The sequence below is a fragment of the Simochromis diagramma genome, unplaced genomic scaffold (genome assembly GCF_900408965.1).
Source record: "Simochromis diagramma unplaced genomic scaffold, fSimDia1.1 OVJJ01000715.1, whole genome shotgun sequence".
NCBI classification, from domain to species: domain Eukaryota; kingdom Metazoa; phylum Chordata; class Actinopteri; order Cichliformes; family Cichlidae; genus Simochromis; species Simochromis diagramma.
This window is the reverse complement of record NW_024387128.1, coordinates 1,944,603-1,964,078: the sequence shown is the minus strand read 5'-3', so window position 1 is coordinate 1,964,078 and position 19,476 is coordinate 1,944,603. Positions and strand designations below refer to the sequence as shown.

The window sequence follows — 19,476 nt, the reverse complement described above, 5'->3', positions numbered from 1 at the left end:
GTGTCCTGATAAACTGAACCGATATTTGAGGTTTACACAGCTACATTCTCGCCTGAAAATATGTTAAACGTTTATTTTGTGACCCAGAAAGAATAATAAGAGTAATATTAAAACTAACTAGCTACCGCCATTGTTGGAAACTAAACTGGGCCGCGCTATGAATTCTGGGACACAGCTGCTTCTTCTTCTTCGGGGTTTAACGGCAGCTGGCATCCTTGTACATGCAGTGCTGCCATCTTCTGTTTCAGTCCGTTATTACACTTTAACATAATGCACTCCACACTATATATAAATGCCACTTGTTTTGCACATATTCAACTCTGTATATTTTATATATTTTATTATTATTATTATTATTGTTTTTTTTTTTTTTTACTATTTAATTTGTAAAAATGTGTATACACACACACACACACACACACACACACACACACACACACGTAGGAAAATATTTAGTATACACATCCAGAAATGCATACACTATTATATATTGTACATATATTTATTAGTTTCAGGTTGGCCATTCTTGTATTTTGCTCGTTTGTGTTGTTGTGTTTGCACATCTCTGTTGCTTGTGGGGCTCGCACACAAGAATTTCACTCGCATGTGCTGTGCCAGTGTGCCTGCACATGTGATGTGACAATAAAAGTGATTTGATTTGATTTGATTTGATTTGACACTCTTAAATCCTGCTACTTCTGCGTCTTTTGCGATCTTACAAAGCTTCAAACGACACGTCGACTATTAAATCAGTCGTCGACGATTTTGATAGTCGACATAATCGTGACTAGTCGACAAATCGTGGCAGCCCTAACTGACTTAAAACAGCGTTTTATTCCTCATTTGTTTTTTATCGCTTTAGACCTTTCAAGTAGAAACCTCTATCACAAAATAATTTGAAATAGGCCCAACATTGTAATATTAGTATATACATACACTGGCATCCTCTTGCCCTGCCACCATCAAGTGGTTATCAGTCAACAGCTCTGTTCTTCTCTTCAATCAAGTGTACAAGATATGCTGTAGAGCTGGTCAAATGTGATTACTAAATTTAGTCACTGAATTGCAGCCTATGACTTTCTGCTGCAAGATAGACTTATGGTACAGGTATGGGCCTTTTTAGGCTGGCCATAGGCCTTCTTATCATCATCGGCTGAAAATCTCAAATCAGAGCGACAGCAAAAACTGTGGAGAATCCATAATCTGGTGCCTTGAAGACCATGAAAGGAGGCTAACGTGGATGACTGCAAAAATCTTTTCTTGGTTAAGATTTCCTTCACAACATCTAACCAAGTCCAGAACAATCTCAAGGAGGTCTACAATCAAGGCACAGCTACATGAAATGGAGATGGAGAAAACTGAGTGTTTACAACAAGGTGAAAACCTCAAAACCAAAGAACGCATTGGGTTTATTTTTGTGACCTGGAAGCAAAGTCTGTGTTTTATACTGACTGTGAGAAAAAAACAAGTAAAGGTGATGATCACGTTCAATGCAGCTCACTTCATGCCGGTTTATTTTTATAGCAACAATTCACAACAACAGTTGCTTCAAGGTGCACTGAAGAGAGGTCCTCATACTCCACAATGCTGAGGAGAATGTCAGTGTTACGAAATGTCCAAGCTGGAGCTATGATCACAAGCCAGAGGTCATTAGCTTAGAGGCCAGAGGACTTTTTTCTCTGATTAATCTCTCTCTCTCTCTCTGTTAGAGTGTGTGTGTGTGTGTGTGTGTGTGTGTGTGTGTGTGTGTGTGTGTGTGTGTGTGTGTGTGTGTGTGTGTGTGTGTGTGTGTGTGTGTGCAACAGCAGCAGGGGTAGGATATAGCTGAGTTATCTAAGCCGGGTAAGTCAGCAGCATAAAAAAAAAAATCACATGCCATGTAACCATGGTGACAGAGATGTTACCATAGTGATAATCTCACACATCTCATCTGGAAGCATTTTGTAGTATCACAGCACTTGTAGAAAATCGAGAGGCAGCATCGATCACCAAACCAGAACTAGATATGATGGGCTTGCTAAAAGTCTAGTTCCTTCAAATTCTTCACCATTTAAAAACATTTGAGTGTAACAGCAACATTCATTAGGCCTTTAGAGGACCTGCTGTCCAAGCCAATATTAAGGTGGCTAGAGTTCAACCAGTATAAACGATACAGTATTACAGTCTAACACAGATTCACCAAAGCATCATTGTCAGTGGCCAGAGGTCTTTACTACTTAGACGCCGGGCGGCGCATCGGGCAGCTAGTGATCTCCATCGATGTCGGTCAGCAGCGACTGCTTCAGCTTCGTCCCAGGCAATGTCGACAGTTCTCAGATCGTCCATGAATGTTCGACGCCATGTGGTCTTTGGTCGGCCTTGCTTTCACTTGCCAGTGCGTGGACGCCATGTCATGGCAATCTTAGCTGGGCGATGAGGAGGTAGGCGTAAAATATGGCCCGCAAAGCGGAAGCGCCTTTCTGCAACAACATCGGCTAATGGGCGGGTGCCTGCTCTTCGTAGGACCTCCTCATTTGTTATTCGGTCCCGGTAGGAAATTCTCAGGATTCGCCGCAGGCCACGTTGTTGAAGCACGTTCAGGTGTTGAATAATTGCACTTGTTGAGCGCCAGGTTTCACTAGCGTAAAGTGCAGTAGGGAAGACGATAGAGTTCAGTAGTCTGATCTTGACCCTTACATTCAGGGAGGTCGAGTTCCAAATAGGTTGGAGTCTTCGCAGGACACCAACTGCCTTCCCTACTCTGCTGTCGACATCCCGATCAGAGACCCCGTCATTCGAGATGATGCTGCCAAGATATGTAAAATTCTCCACCTCTTCAGCACGTTGTTGGTTGATCATGACAGGAATGTGGGCACGTGCATAGCCAACTCGGAGTACCTTGGTTTTTTTGGCGCTGATTCTTAATCCAACTTTCGTCGCCTCCCTCTGCAGGGCCGCGGTCAACTTTTGGAGGTCTTCCTGAGTCGAGCCCAGCAGGGAGATGTCATCTGCGAGGTCCAAGTCAGTGAGATTACGCGCTTCGTGCCAGGGCACACCGATGCCAGCTTGGTCAACTGATCGTCGCATGATGAAGTCAATTACCAACAGGAAGAGGAAAGGGGATAGCACGCATCCTTGTCGGACGCATGTATTGATCTTGAAGAAATCTGTGCAGCCGTCATCCGTCCGGACGCAGCAACGGGAGTTGGAGTAGAGACAACGAAAGGCATCTACAAACTGCTGAGGGACTTCATAGTGGCGTAGGATAGCCCATAGAGTCGGTCGGTGGACGCTGTCAAAAGCCTTCTTGAAGTCAATGAAATTAATAGAAATCTTCCTTTGGTATTCCAATGTTTGTTCAATGATCATGCGGAGGGTGAAGATTTGCTCGACGCATGACCGGCCACTCCGAAACCCAGCCTGCTCTTCTCGCAATCGTTCGTTCACTGCGTGTCGTAGCCGATTCAAAAGAGCGAGGCAAAACACTTTCCCGGGTACCGACAGCAACGTGATGCCCCGCCAGTTGTTACAGTCACCCAAATCCCCTTTAGCCGATAATGAGATTCACCTGCTGTTTCCGTAGCAGTTGGAGTTTTTACAGGGTGGGGTTGCTAGCCCCACGCCCAACCCTCCTCCTTTCTCATCCGGGCTTGGGACCGGCAATGGCAGAGTTAGTCTTTATTGAGTCTTTATTGTTCCAATATTCTCATGAGATGCATTGTGCTCTGAATGCTCTGCATATGAGAAAGATGGGAAAACTCTCACATTGACAGGGGATCAAAAACATTGCAGAAATATATAAATTTAAGGCATATCCTAGTAGCAGACAGACAGGCAAAGCCATGTCCCATGGTTCCAAAACAGGGCACCAAGTTTGAAAAACAGCTTGCACTTAAAGATGGACAACTACTGACCCAAAGTGAGCACCATAAAAGACTGGAATGTCAGTTTGGGAAAGCACAGCGCAACTAATTCAGAGGGTGCAGAACCTAAGTTAAATATCAAAAGACCTAGAAGAGAGAAAGCCAGATCTCTCATCACCACCATTACATGTTCCAGTCCAATTAAACCACCTTTTGAAATTTTAATGTGAGATAAAAGTTTTAAAGGTCACCTCAAAATATTTACAAAAACTTGATCAATGTCCCAGAAATTTAAATAATATGTATTTTGTTGTTGTTTTTTAACCAACACTATAGTGTAGTATTGGTCAAATAGATAAAGCTGTAAATGTTAGTATTTGTGGTCCCTGTGCTGTGAAAGCCATCTCTATAGCAGCTTTTATTACATAGGCCAATACGGGTTACTTTAGAAATGTTGTCACTTGGTGTGATTGGATCTGATCAGAAGTGTCACTTGTTATGATAGTTTTAATCTATCAGCTAAACATCAGAAGTTTAAAAGAAGAAAAGCAAGAGTCTCCCAAAGTATTTTATTTCCCTTTTTTATGGTAGTAATTGTATTCACTGAAGTGAAAAATTAAGTACAGCATAATTTGGACACTGCAACTTAGTGTGACTGGGGACTAACGCTTTAGTGGGAAATTTACACCATAGCTACACTGTAACCGCAACCCCCTCTAAAACCCTGAGGCGAAACTTGACGTGGACCTCCCTGGAAATCTCCAAGTCTACAAATATAGTGACTGGCCTGTGTAGTACCGTCTATTCCTCCTGTGTAGGTCTGACTACCTTCTCCCATGCAGTTTATTGACATTTTAATAACATGCAAATATTTCATAAAGCTTAAATTTGAAATATGTTGGTGTTGGGAAAAATTATTTATTAGACATTGTACATTTATTGCGAAGTGAAGCTCAATAAAAGCTTATTGTTGTTAGTTTTAGCAATATTCATTCACACCTTCATTTTTTTTTTATTTTGGTATGGTCATAGCAAAACAAGGCATATTAAAATAGAAAAAACTGTATTTCAGGCAAAAAGGGTGTAGGCAGAAATTATGCTTACATGAGTTATGAGTCAGCATCACCTATTTTAACATAATGTCCACAACAACAGCACCCTCCAGCGGTCATAGTAAACACAGCAGAGAAAAATATCTTGAGTGTGTGACGCTGTAACGGTGCCATGAGGTAAGTCTGTAATTTACCTGATAAACCAGGATAAACTTCCTGTTTTTTGTTTGTTTTTTAAGATCACATAGTGACATTCTAGCCACTAATGGAACTTGTTTCTAATTAATTATTATAGTGACAGATGGTAGCTCTGCCGTTTTTCTAGAGTAATTCAAATGAATGCTGTAAATAGAAGTGTAATTACTGTTTGGTGTCCATCCGTGCATTCTCTTCCAATTCAGGGTTGGAGTCTGTCCAGCTACCACACACACCCTGGACAGGACAGGGCTAATACATAGAGACTGACAACCATTCATACTCAAACCTATGGGCAATTTAGAATCACCATTTAATCTAACCCGTTAACTAATTGATATTTTCTCCAAATGGTCTTTTCTGTCTGCCAGTGTGTCATGCAGTTTTCAAGATTAAAGACCTTTGCAAAGAAAAAAAAGTTGCCTGCTCCAGCTCCTGGAAATGCATATAACCTTCTTATCAATAATATTTTCAGACAGCAATTAATTATTTTAATTTTTAATAAAAAGCCTTCTGCCTGGTTTTATACCTTTGTCTTTCTGTAACATAGGCCGCAAACCGACATTTTCCCCACAACTCCACCCATCAGCTCGTCTCAATCTGGAGTCGACCTGCATACATCCTGTTCAGTCTGTCAGTTCTTTCGCACTTACTGCTGTTGAGGAAACACTCCCAGGTTACCTGGTGATAGTCACAGTTTAGCGTGGGCAGCCGGATGCTCAATATAAGACAACATCATTACCTTATAATTACATTAATGTACTTTGTTTCCTTAGCTCAGAACTGCTGGAGATTGTGTTCACCCTCAGAGGGACATATCTGAATTAAAACTGATAAACGGGTTTTAAAAGGAGGGAGCGATGGACACTGAGCATCATATCAGTCAGTGTAGAAACAGGCCGTAAGTTTCAGGACCAGGGGTAATTATTTGCTTGTCATCATTTTTGATCTGACTCAGGGGTGCTGGCTTAACTTCTCTTCTGGATACATCTCTCCTTTACATGTAGGTCACAGGTGTAGAATCAAATCGAATCGAATTGAATCGAACTGAATTGAATTGAGTACTGTGGCTTTTTTGTCTGATTGTCTGGGTGTCATAGCGGAGACAAAAACTGATGCCCAGATAAAGACACCCAAGGACCCAAAGGAAGGATGCAGCAGCAGGTCTCTCTCTTAAAGATCTAACACATGATGAGCTCATACAGTGGCAATTTAACGTTATTAAAACAGCAAATAGCTTTTATAGGTGTGGTTAATTTTAAGGTTGACTTTCAAAAATGGCACTCTTTTCTAAACACAGAAGAAGCTCATTTCAATATCAAGCAGAAAAAAAACGAAGACATACCTTTTGTTTTGTTTTTTTATTTTATTTTAAAAATCAGTGCAGTTAGAACTAACCGTGTGTCGCAAACATTTATAGATCAGTTCACCTGCTTGTTTTAACTATTCTCCTTCCTGCCTTATAGGTAAGCCATAGGGACAGACGGAAAATCTCAGAGTTCCCACCTCGTACACCTGCGTGACACGTTCATATTGACCCACAGTTGTGTGAAGCTGTAAAGTCTGAGTTTTTAATGAGGGTCTGTCCAGCTTTGGATTCTGTTAGTATGTGTTTGAACTGACCTGAACCTCCTCTCTGTGGGCAGAAGGTAAAAGGGGTGATAAAGTCCTGCGTGCATCAGTCTTGCAGAGGGTCTGTGTAGCAAATAGTCAGCAAGAAGAGGTGAAAGAGGCTGATGGCAGTGAAGAGAACGTGGAAAATAAAGGTTTTCTACCACTTTTGTGTGAAAATGGTTTTAGGGTAAATGTAGAAGAGGGATGAATCATAAAACATTTAAATCAATAGCCCACATAGCAAGGAGGTCTGGCCCGGATCTGGTGTCAAACCGGCACAGCTGGCTGACTTCTGGCATGATAAGACGTATGTCATCAGGATATGGGCCAGGTGGCACTGATGGCACTGTTTATGTGATGGCATGCCATATCTGGCTCGATTGTGGTTTGGTGTATGTGGCCCAGGCTCATAGAAAACAGGTCTGGCCCGGATCCGGCATCAAGCTGGCACTTCTGACTGACTGGTGTCATGGCAGGGTGTATGTCAGCCAGATGTGGGCCAGGTCTGGCAATAATGGCACTATTTATGTTCCTATTTTCCTATTTTATTTAGAAGACCCAAATGCCATGTTGCAATACTATACTGCTATGGTAGCCAACGTTTCAAATGCAGGTTTGACAGGTTTGTGAGTGTACACTTTATCCAAAACCTAGTTTACTCATTGTTACCAGCGGGTGGCTGTAGCTCAGGAGGTGGAGCAGGTCACCTACTGATCGGAAGGTTAGTGGTTCCGATCCCTGGTCTGCATGTCAAGAGTGTGAATGTGTTTGAATGTAGTTAGGAAGCACTCAATTTAGAGAAAGTATGTGATTGGATGAATGTGGCATGTTGTATAGAGCACTTTGAGTAATCTGTTAGACTAGAACAGGGTTATATAAGAGTCAGTCCATTCACTGTCTGAACAGAGTTTTCTTATGTTACTTTTGCACTGTTTTGCATGTTCTGGCACATGTTGTTATTACATGGCTTGATTAAGGTACACATTAGGCTGACATCTGGGGCCAGAGCTGAAACTGTTCTGGGCCAGCACAGGGCCAGCAATGTGGGCCAACAACTGGCCCGTGGCTGCACACAACTTACACATGGCCCACATAACGCAAAGAATGATGGCCCTTTGGTGGCCCAGATCAGATTTGCCAGATGTGGCCCACACATGGGCCAGCACAGGACCACCAGTGTGTCTGCAACTGGCCTTGTGCTGGCCCATGTGTGGGCCACATCTGGCAAATCTGATCTGGGCCACCAAAGGGCCATCATTCTTTGCGTTATGTGGAGAAGGACAGTCTGTCTGCAGAGCTCGCTCAGCTTCAGAGAAAACTCAATTTGTGTGCACTCTGCCAAAAAGTACACTGGACGACCTTATTCATGTTAGGACAGCCTGCCTAAACACTGTGTGAAAATCAACTTTTGAAACAGGATGCAAAGACAGCCAGACAGCAAATCAAACAGCTGATGGCCCAAATTTCACTGATGCGCACCAAGCTGGACTAATGTGAGATCCAAGCTGGAGAACTCACTGACGAAACAGTGTCACACAAAGTGCAAACGAGCAGCGCCACCAAAGAATAAGGGCTTGTTCAGATCAGGAAAAGACCAGCAACTTTGAGATGAGCCGCCTGAAAGAGCAGCTTCAGCAGAGGGACAGCGAAATCCTGATCCTGAAATGGGAGAAGGACAGTCTGTCTGCCGAGCTCGCACAGCTTCAGAAACATGAGGCCTCTCTGAAACAAACTATGTGGAATGAGAAAACACAGAGAGGGAATCTGGAGCAGGAGAATTAAGTCCTGGAAGAGCAGAAAGTGGTGAAGGGCACAAAAGAAATGCAGAAAAAACTGGATGAGCAGAGGAAACAATTAGCGGAGGCTAAGACAGAGACAGAAGAGGCGGCAACCCCAGATTCCTCCTCATCAGAAATCCTCAAGTTGTGTTAGAGCGCAGAGAAGAGCAGTCTCAAAACACCACCAACAACAGATAACAACACGTGAAAAAGGCACTCAAAGAAGAGACAAAATATATTGAACTCGCAAAGAAAGTACGAAAAGACAAGACAACAACTGAATGAAGTGCAGACAGCACTGTCGAAGGAGAAAAAATATGTTAAAGACACAAAGAAGCAAATTCAACAGTCAAAACAAGTGTGAGAAGAAGTGCCGATAGTATTTAAAGGTGAGGTCGATCAAATACTGGAGACAAAGGCTGAAATATTAGGACTGGAGAAAACACTGAAAGTGGGGGGAAAGTTGTGTGTCAACAGAGTTATTCAGTTGGTAGAAAATGTCCTTAGAGAACATTGAACAACTCAGCCTGACAGTATACAATGAACTCCATGACAGGTGGCCTCCTCCAATACTCTTAATGAAGTCAAGTGACCCAATGGTTGATTAAGTATCATCAAAACCTATAAAAAACATGCCAAACTGAAGAGACAAAATATGATCACGCTAAAAATTTAACTGACACGCGCACGCGATTATGTGACAAAACTCTTAAACTGGCTTAAAATATTAATTTAAATTGTGCATCTAAATTGAATTTTAAAACTAGAGTGGTTGAAAATAACATCTCTTCTTCTCCCATCTTCCTTTCCTCATCGCCAAGTGGCCATGGCAGATGCCACCCCGTCCTAGAGCCTGATTCTGCCGGAGGTTTCTCTCTTTTAAAAGGGAGTTTTTCCTTCCCACTGTCACCAAAGTGTTTGCTCTTAGGGGGTTGGAGTTTTTGTGTATTTTTGTAGGGTCTTGACCTTACAATATAAAGCACAATATAAAGGAAGTGTTGTTGTTGTTTGGCGCTGTTTCTTAACTTAAAATGTCCAATTACAACAGAACATTTTAAGTTAAGAAATAGCGCCAAACCACAAAATTTAATTAAATTAAATTAAATGAAAAAAGCTTTGAATTTGTGCTTCGTTTCATTTGCTATAAATTTGCTAAAAATGTAATATCAGATTAGAATAGTGTGTCTCAATATAATGTATCATTGGTCTACAGGATGATGCTGTGATACATGATATATTTGAAGTAGATGTCATAGTAATGTCTTTCTGTATGTGTGTACAAACCAGTGGTGAAAAGACACCAGAAATACGCAAAGAATAACTGATGTTTGAGGTTAGCTGGTTAGATTCGTCTAGATATTCTACTTTCTGTGTTCTATTGGAAAGGACCGATTGTATGCTTTGCTAACAACTGCAAATGTGACAAATGTGTTACAATAACTATGTGTGTTGTTTTAGCAGCAATAATATTAAATGAAAAAACGCTGAGAATGACTAGTAGCAGGTGACACTGAATGCTTGCCGTGTGATGAACTGTTACTACCATCTGATTGTGTGTTTTCTACCATAAACTGAGAAGCTACACTTGTATATTCACCAGAATAGAGGAAATAAAGTACCCAGCGTTCAAAATTCTCCTAAACTCAATTTAACCTGTCCACGGTGCTCAAAAAGACGTTTACTCCCATGGATGACTCTTATTCAGAAAAATCTTTTAGTGATCATCAGTTTCTTTGGCTGAAGAGACTGAAAGTTTCCCTGGAAAGCAGTTTCAAACTGCTTTAGAGGTCCTGCAGGATATTGGGATGAAGCGGTGCTCTGGAGATACAAGGGAAAAGACAGATGTGGAAACAGCTGAATCAAAGAGCCATTAGTGCTCTGATTGCACTAATAGTTATAGCTTGTGGTCAGCTAATTCAAAAATGGAATCCAAAAAGCATTTGTATCTCTTAAAGTGCAACCAAGATGCAGATAAAATGTGAATCCTTAGAAGAGCGACAAAGTTTTGTCTTCTGTTGGAGGTAGAGCCTTTTCTCTAATGTGTTTCCTTTCAAATCTTAAAAAAAAGAAAAAGAAAAAAGGAAATAGGAAACAGGATGAATAGACGAAAGAGGGTTGTGTGTGGAATTTGTTAGGAGGGAGAAAGGGAGGGGTGGTGGTTTGTTATATTGCTTAATCCGGGCAGCACGGTATCACACACTAACACCATCTGTCACCATTTACATAGGAGTCAGCTACCGAACTAGGCTGCTGGGTACTGAGGGGCACCGGGCGGCTGCTGGAGGGGAAGTCTGTGTCAGTGAGGTGGTTACGCCCGTGGTCTGTGTACAAACCGTCGGGGTGTGCGTGTGTGTGTGTAGGGGTGGGGGGTGAGTGTTACTGATTTGGCATCGGCAGCAATCCGATGTGCGCTCAGTGAGGAGGATGCTGAGGAAGGAGAGGCAGGGCGAGACACGGTGATGCGGTGACACATGGCTGCCTGCCGGTGCACTTAGACTGCGGCTCACACTTCTTTCCATTCACCGAAAAATAGGAGAGGCTGGACTCCGGGTTGCCTAGAGACGCTGCTCGGAGGCTGGAGGCTGCCGCAACCGACAAACGAGCTGTGGAAGCCCCGCACACTGCTGATCGGACAGCCTGCTGATCCCTTTGGTAAGCCCAATTCTGGCTCCACCTGGCATTACCTGCAGCATTTTAGCATCGCAGCTGCTGTTGCTAATATAACCACAGTACCACAGTAATGCCAGTGTAGCAACAATTGTTCTCCTTTTCCATTCAGACGTCTCATTGCGCAAACTTAAGCGTCACACTTGGTTCCAAAGAAGGTGTATTACTCATGACATTATTTATTAATCTCTCAATTTAACAACAGTCAGCCTATCCAAGGTGACATTCATTAAAGTTTTGTTTTTTTTACCCTCGGATGTTAAATGCAATACTTCATGTTTGTAAAACTTGATTTTGAACGTGTTCAGTTTGTTTGTGCTCTATTTCTAACTTTCAGCTGAAGTTACATTCAGTATTCTTTTGGTCTGTGCGATGCAAAGCAAAATATATTTCTGGGGAATAACAGAAACAGCAGTGAAGAATATGCCTTTAAAAGTACTCAAGGAAACCGAGACTGAATGAAAAACGAGGACTTTTAATGTAAAATGAGTAACCCCAAGCTTTAAACGTCATTTTGTGTGAATCAAAATAACTTTTAAAGGGTAGCTTTGCATGCTTTTTTAATTTCGATTAATAAACGCATGTTGTCCTGTGGCTTCTTTTGTATGTCAATGGCATTAGACAAAACATAAATACACTACTCGATCCTTTTAATGATTACATTCCATTTACATATTATTTCATGTCACTTTAGTGTGGTTTAAAACAATATTTCTGTAAGGCGATTTTTTATTTCCACTATATTGGCTCTACAGCGTACTGAGATATTTGGCCTTGCCGAGCCGCCGTAGAGATGGGAGATAACATGTCCAAGCGACTGAAGCTGATCTCGGCTACAGACGCAGAGATGGAGGAGCGCTCTTTTTCAAACCCATATCCCGACTGGGACCAAGGAGTCCTCACCTCCAACTCTGGAGCGGATGTAGTTTGCAATGACTCCCTTGATTCGGAAGGAAAGGTGAGATGTTTTCCCTCAGTTTGATTTTCACATCTGCTAACAGAAAGTAAAGCTAGCTTGGCCCAGGCTTGTTGTTGATACTACGGGACTGTTACGGTGTGGGAGTACCTGACATTGAAAGGGGTTCGTTTATGTTAGCGCATATAATGTCTTAGCTGTGGTTTGCGTCTGTCATCAGTCTAAATGCAATAATATTACAAAGCTAGTCACTTTTTATCAAAGTAAGTAAAAAATACAATTGTTTTTTGTTTGTTTTTTTAGTTTCCGCGTCTGGGTCCTCTGGGTACACATATTACAGTACAGTAATAATCGGTGAAGCTGGTGTTATGGTCTGAAATGACAGTCAGATCTTGGAGGTTTCTTTCACATAAACAAAAAATAAATAAATCTGCAATTAAATTCCACATGTTTTTTCCCACTGACAGGTATGCTTCACCAAATATAATCGTATCGTAAGTTTGGTAGTCAAAGTCTAATTTTAGGTTGTTTTTTAATCCTGCAAGTGAAAGTAACTATTTTTTTCATTGGCTCATATGAAGATGGTTTCACCCAACAAAATAACTCATCTCCAGTGTTTTTAGGAAGGTCATAGAACAGAATATACGGCACATTCAACGTTACGTTGTCTGTTTTTAAGTTCAAGTTATTCAAGTTATTATCTTTACATCTTTATACATTTCATTAAATTTATACCTTTAATATAATTTACCTCTGCACTCTTATTCCTGTCTTTTAAAAACAAGAAAAATATTAAGAGTTTGGAGTTGGTTACAAAAAGAGAGAGAGAGGAGCTTCGGAAAATACCTGGATTTCAATTTTCTGGTCGTCAATGAATTTTCAAGAAGGCTCGTTTGCTGTTATGTTGAGCTTTTTGTATTTTCACACAAAGCTTGGCTGCTGTAAATGTGTATTGGCATTTTGAAGACTGTATCCACCATTACAGACATATAGTTTACCTGTTATAACACATTTCTCTCTCTGAATTTTGCATCTGTAATGTTCTTGTATTATTTCGCAACCACGTCATGAATTCAGTAAGACTTATTAGATACCCAAAGACTGCCCAGAGACTTTATGATTCTGTGAAACAGAATTTAACAGCTCCAGAAGATCAAGAACGTAGCAACTTATCAATTTGTTGTGGTAATTGTGAAACTATGTTCAGAATATGTGCATGAACATACTCACACAGGATTGGCTGAGACGCTGTACACAGCCGTTTGCTGACCGGCAGTGCCTTAAATTAGATAGAAAGCTCAGAAGCTAACACTATAGCACTGTATAATTGTTGGCTGTTGAGGTATATCAGCAGCCCCCCTTCTTTTCTTTTATTGTATTGAAAGTTTATTCGCCAAATCAATACAAATCACAACAACTGTCTCCAAGGCGACTGTTGTTGTGATTTGGCGTTATATAAATAAAAGTGAATTGAATTGAATATTCACTGCTAACACCAGGTGCACTCGCTCCTTGTGTTTCCTACCTTTACTCATGTTGTGGTCCATGATATCATTCAGCTGTCTCCTCAGTAAGTATTTTGACCCACAATAAGACAAAAATTCAAGTCCACCATCGTGGACTGCAGCAGTTGGAATGCGCTTCGTGTTCATTGAAATTCAACAACAGGAAGAAGCTCATCAGGCAGGCTTAAATATGCTCGAAGTATTTTTTTTTTAAATTTAATGGCATTTGCCAAAAAATCTCCAGATATAGAAATATACAAATATTTGCTAAAATGGATCCATTACAGATGTTTGCTAATGAATTGTAAACACTGTTATATTGTGTTGAAGTCAGAGCTGTAGATTTTTAGCATTGTGTCACCGTCATTAAAGGCCTCATTCTCCTCTTTGGCTGTTCTGAAGATTCCATTGTTATGCAGAACAGCACCATCTATTCATGTGTCTGTCACTGTGTTCTTTTCCTTCACCATCGAGCTCCTCGTCGAACTGTTGCAGAGCAGAGAGAACAGACAGCCTTGGTCACAGTTCTCTCTGGTCAGGCTCTGACGCTCAAAGCCGCACCAAATATTGACTTTCAATCTTGTTTGTTGCTCTTAAATGATTCAGTTCATCAAACAAATTTAAATGTTAGACAAAGATAACATGAATAAACATAAAATATAGTTTCTAAATGAAGGTGTTTGTTATTAAGGGGGGAAAATCCAAACCTACATGGCCTTGTGTGAAAAAGCAGTTTGATTCAGAATTTTGCCCTGCCCTACTTTTCAGCGCATTCACGCTGTAGGTGATTCTGTGTGAATGGATTCTGTAGAGAATTAGTTCATTTCACATCCACAAGCAAATCAGCCTTTAAAGCGTGGCCTGACCCATGATGTTAAATTAGTAAAAAATTGGGCCTTGTGGAAAACAACCTAATTAACATTTGCTTAAATGATTCCTAATGATAAGAAGATTGGACCGTGAACTTATATCTGAGCATTTATTAGATTTGCCACTGCTGCTATTAGCAGATCACATATAGACATTGAGCTTGCTCAACCTACGTGGATGAAAAGATTAGATATTGTTCTAATCCTGACTTGGGAAACTGAATTGGGTGTTTGTGATCGATTCGACTTGGTGTCAACAGCAGAGAAAGGAGAAAATGGCACGACTGTGAGCATATTCAAAATAAAAAGTTACTCATCTGAAATGAAACTAAGCTGAACAACATACTGTTTTTTTTTTTCATTTCTCATTTTATTTATTTTACCAAGACATTCAAATTCAGTAAATGTATGATCTTGGTACATTTATTTGTTCCATTTTCTTTTACAGCATCAGGAAAGCAATGTTTATGTCCAGCCTAATGTTTCTTTACTGTCCCAGTCTCTGCGATTCGTATCAAATCAGTACTCAGCAAAAGCCGATACCCATACATTTATGTCCTTGACTCAAGACAGCCTAACTCATTCATTGCTGTGTATAAACAAGCTTAAATATGATTCTGTCTCCCAGTGCATGTTACTTAACTTCCTGCTGCTCCCTCCCTCCTCTGTTGTTCCATCTGTGCTACCACAGAATCAGCATTTAGCTTTATAGCTGATGGATAGTGCAGCTCTTGAGTCTGACAACTTGGAGTTTATAAATGTATTCTCTCTTCAGGTTAGCACATCCTTTCAGAAGAAGGTCCAGAGTAAGATCAAAGATCTCCTCCAGCAGATGGAGGAAGGCCTAAAGACAGCCGACCCCCATGACTTCTCCACCTACACCGGCTGGACAGGTCTGTCCCTGACTACTCTAAAAATGTGAAGAGAGCACAGTTCTGTTATCCATCCACCCAAAAATATTCTCTATTTTATACGCTTAGGTCCATAAGTATTTGGACAACGACAAACACTAATGTTCTCTCTGTACACAATTAATAGATATTAAATTAACAGTTAACACTGAACTGAAATGCAGACCTTGAACTTTGATTTAGGGATTTAACAAAAGTATTGCAATAAAGGATGTGCAGATATTTTTTGTACATAGTCCCCCATTTACAGAGAAAAGTTTAGAGGTTTAGTCTAAAGTTCAAATTAATAATGACCCAAAATATGTTTCAAAAGCAACCCAAGAGTTTATTAACCCTTTAAGACCTACCATAGAACCAAGTCCGCCAGAGCTTATATTATATTTTTACATGCTGTGGAGCCATTTTTGGTAGCATTTCAAGTTGCTATACCTCAATACAACCATTATAGCCCAGATTTTAATAATATGTATTCATTAAGTGCATAGTAATTACATAAATTGCAAAAAAGTGCAATAAACTACAAAAATATTGAAAATCGTTTTTGCTTTTGTAACATATATTTGTAGTTAGAGAAATTTAAGAGGCTTATCCCTCAAAACTGTAAATACAAAAAAGTTGCACAAAATAGTTTCCCACCACAGGAAATTTATTTTGAGTGTCTTCATAGTTTTATTTTTGAAATACACCAATTTTTATACACTGCAGGAAAAACGAAAATAAATATTATACTGCAAATTTGCAAAAAAGCAGCATATGCATCAAAATAAACTATTTCCAGCAGTGCAATATGAGTCCTAAGCATCCCAGAAACGACACAGAAAGTCATAAAGTCAAAGATAACTTTTAAAAACACCAGTATAGGCCCTGAGGCCCTGATGGCAAAAAAGACTACATTTCCGCGAAAATGACGTCACTTCCAGTTTCGGGCAGGTAATGGCGGAAATGCAAAAGTTCGCGCTGACGTCTATTCCAACGTAGGAAGTGTTATGAACAGCTGATTGGATTGGCAAAGCGTGTTTCTGGAATATTATGTTTTTGTTCCTGCAAGCGCTTTTTATGCAGTTTTTGCAAAGCTTTATGTGGAAGGAAACCGTGACCTAGGACAAGCTGATGGAATAAGATGTAAGTACAACTCCTCCGGTTTCATATGCAAAAAAAAAATTTGCGCTAGCTTACGTGGTTGCAGTGCTACTGGGATTTAAAAATAGTTACGCAAAACAGCGTGTCCGCTCCGATCGGCTCTAAAGGGTTAAGGCAAATTTAAAAAAAATCAGTAATTACCAGATGTAAATCATTGACCTTATCTATGGTTTACATGATTTACAGTAGAGAGAGCGTTTTAGTTAATGAAGATAAAACTGGAGCCAGAGAGAGGATGTGCTGCAGTGTTTGGTGGCACGTTTGGTGATTTCTAGACTTCGGGCAGTCACTGGCTGCAAAAAAAAATAAAATCATCCAAGCGTTAAGAACAGGGCTTACATTTGTCCTGTAACTGAAAATTAGGGACTACGTACAAAAATGTCTGTGGTTAGTGGAATACATCTGAATTAAAACTCAAAGTTGGTTCTCAGTCACATCTATACTGTTTGATTTAAAATCCACAGTGGTGGTGTGCAGTCATTGTCCAAATACTTATGGACCTAACTGTGTCTTTTCTTTTCACTGCAGGCATTGCATTGCTGTACCTTCAACTGCACCGGGTCTCAAATGAGGCCTCCTACCTGCATAGAGCCCTAGACTACGTAAAGAGGACCATGAGGATCCTGAATGGGCGCAAAGTGACATTTCTATGTGGTGACGCGGGGCCTCTGGCAGTGGGTGCGGTGGTCCACCACAAACTGAATAACACGACTGACAGCAAAGAGTGTCTGTCCAGGTTAGAGGGATTTGTAACACTGGTGGTGCAATACTAGACCTGTTAGTGCTACTTCTTGCCTTCTTTGCCTGTAGTACGGCAGTATAGTTACCTTTAACCACAGTATGGGGACAGAAGGAAAATATGGACCAGATCAGACAGGTTCTAGATTCGTAGGAGCCAAGGGTGTATGACAACAGAGGACTTGTACACAGTAGGTGTAGAAAACACAATTGCATTTATTAACAATTATTAAAGTTGTGCACATTTAACAAAAGTAGAGCGCTCTTCTTGAAAACAAAATAAAATAAAATAAACCCCACAAATGGTCGACCTAAGGATATATTGTCTTTTATGTCTTTTTTAAAGTCAATTTCAGTCTTTCAATGTTCAATAGTCACTCAGTGTGTTTGTAACCAGTCGGGTTACAATCTACCAGTTCATCCGGCTCTTTGGGCTGGGCTCGCCATCCAGTACTGGAAAAGGGATCCTCGATTCTTCTCAGGTCCTCAAAACCAATCCAATCCAAATAAGCAAAGGGAAAAAACCTGACCTGGGGACCAGGCCAGAACACAGTAGTTCAACATTTAAGATATCATGCCTGCAACTTATTATTACTACTGGTTGCTTGTAGTGTTTCTAAATTTCTTTCAAAATATTCTATGTTGTACAACAAATTATTCTCATTTCAAAGGAAAAAAGTGCATAGGAAACACACATTTAAAATAATACAAAATAGCTCAGCAGTGCATTAAAAATACACATTGGCTTGAGACTTATCAAGTTTCAGCTAAGTAAAGTGCAGGTGAAGGCACTTAATTTCACATTGCTAATACTTAGTGTGCAGAACTATAATTAGCACCATGAGAGAAGGGAACATGTGCTAACATAACAACATCGCACAAAACCATACATTATACATCAATACCACAGTAATGTGACATAAACCTTTAAAGAACATCTCGTATGAAGTGCAGCAGACTCAGTGCTAATTGCTTTAGCCTCGGAAAAGGCACTTTCATTGCAAAATGGCTAACGGAAGTTAGCATCGGAGCTAGCGGCAAGTAGCATGCTATGCTAGCGCACGTGTGCTGCCTGGGACTTACCATGCGAAGCAACAAATGTTACACGGGCTTCACAGTGCTCACGTTGGCTCACGGCCTCTGGAATACAGTATCACTCTTATTATTCTTGCCGAAAAAAGGATTTTCTCTATCCAGCTAGCTTCTTCGCCGCACGGGTAAACTGATCTTTCACCGTCTGTGTCTCTGGCGTATCTGACTGGCACACGAAGGCACACACAGGTGTCTGAGCAGCGCACAGACTGGGGGAGGGTCAGACCGGCCAATGATTGGTCGCTCAGTGGATCTGACAAACACACTCTACAGGACTAAGTCCTGCCCCCACACCATTTATACATTACATATACATATGTACATATTAAACTTATGTTTACATGCTTTTTATCAGTATTTATTATAATTAACTTTGTTTTTATCAATATTTATTCCCATTGTGAGAGTATGAATATTTATACTTTTAATCCCGTTTTTAACACTGGGTTACACTATCCCCCCTTAGAATCATGCAAGTCCCTTTGCATGGGATAGCTAAACGGTAATGATAGGGGAACCAGCCTTCATGGGGATGACCACAGAATCTTGTTCTGTCAAGGCACTGGTAAAAGCCAGGCTTAGACCTTGAAACAGGGACTGGGCAATGGAAATGAGAGGATTTCCCAACTGACTATATTGCAGTCGTTCTGGTTGGGTTCTTGTTCTCTCTGAGCGCCTTATGGTCGCTGTGGCTTCACTCTCAGTATTTGACTGACTTGAGTTTGCTTGATTATCGTTTGAGTTGTCTTCTTCCACTGGCCCATCACAGGTAGGTCCATCAGGTAAGTTAGTGTCGCTCTCGCTTTCATTGTCAGTGTTTGAGTGTTCCACCATGGTTTCATTCTCCTCTAGTGTTCCACATCCAAGTGGATTTCCACATTCAGGTAAGTTGTCACATCCGGTTAAATTGTCAGCTCCAAGCAAGTTGTCACATCCGGTTAAATTGTCAGCTCCAAGCAAGTTGTCACATCCAGTTAAATTGTCAGCTCCAAGCAAGTTGTCACATCCGGTTAAATTGTCAGCTCCAAGCAAGTTGTCATGTTCATGCAAGTTGTCTCCTCCAGGCAAATGAGTTTCAGCATGATCGTGATCATTAGGGTGTGTCTTTGGCTGGGGAATCTCATAGACTCGAGTGACCTTTATGGGCTCTTGAAGAG

General features: G+C 40.8%; 1 protein-coding gene across 1 annotated transcript in view; it reads left to right on the top strand.

Moving 5' to 3' along the window:
- Positions 1-10,717: 10,717 nt before the first annotated feature.
- The window catches only part of lancl2 (LanC lantibiotic synthetase component C-like 2 (bacterial)), a 32,734-nt gene continuing 23,975 nt past the window's right edge, over positions 10,718-19,476 (top strand). Inside the window, exons 1-4 of the mRNA XM_040047083.1 lie at positions 10,718-11,133; positions 11,904-12,106; positions 15,214-15,331; positions 17,018-17,225. Coding sequence (XP_039903017.1) covers positions 11,942-12,106; positions 15,214-15,331; positions 17,018-17,225 — 491 coding nt within the window. The 5' untranslated portion in view covers positions 10,718-11,133; positions 11,904-11,941. The remainder of the gene's footprint in view (positions 11,134-11,903; positions 12,107-15,213; positions 15,332-17,017; positions 17,226-19,476) is intronic.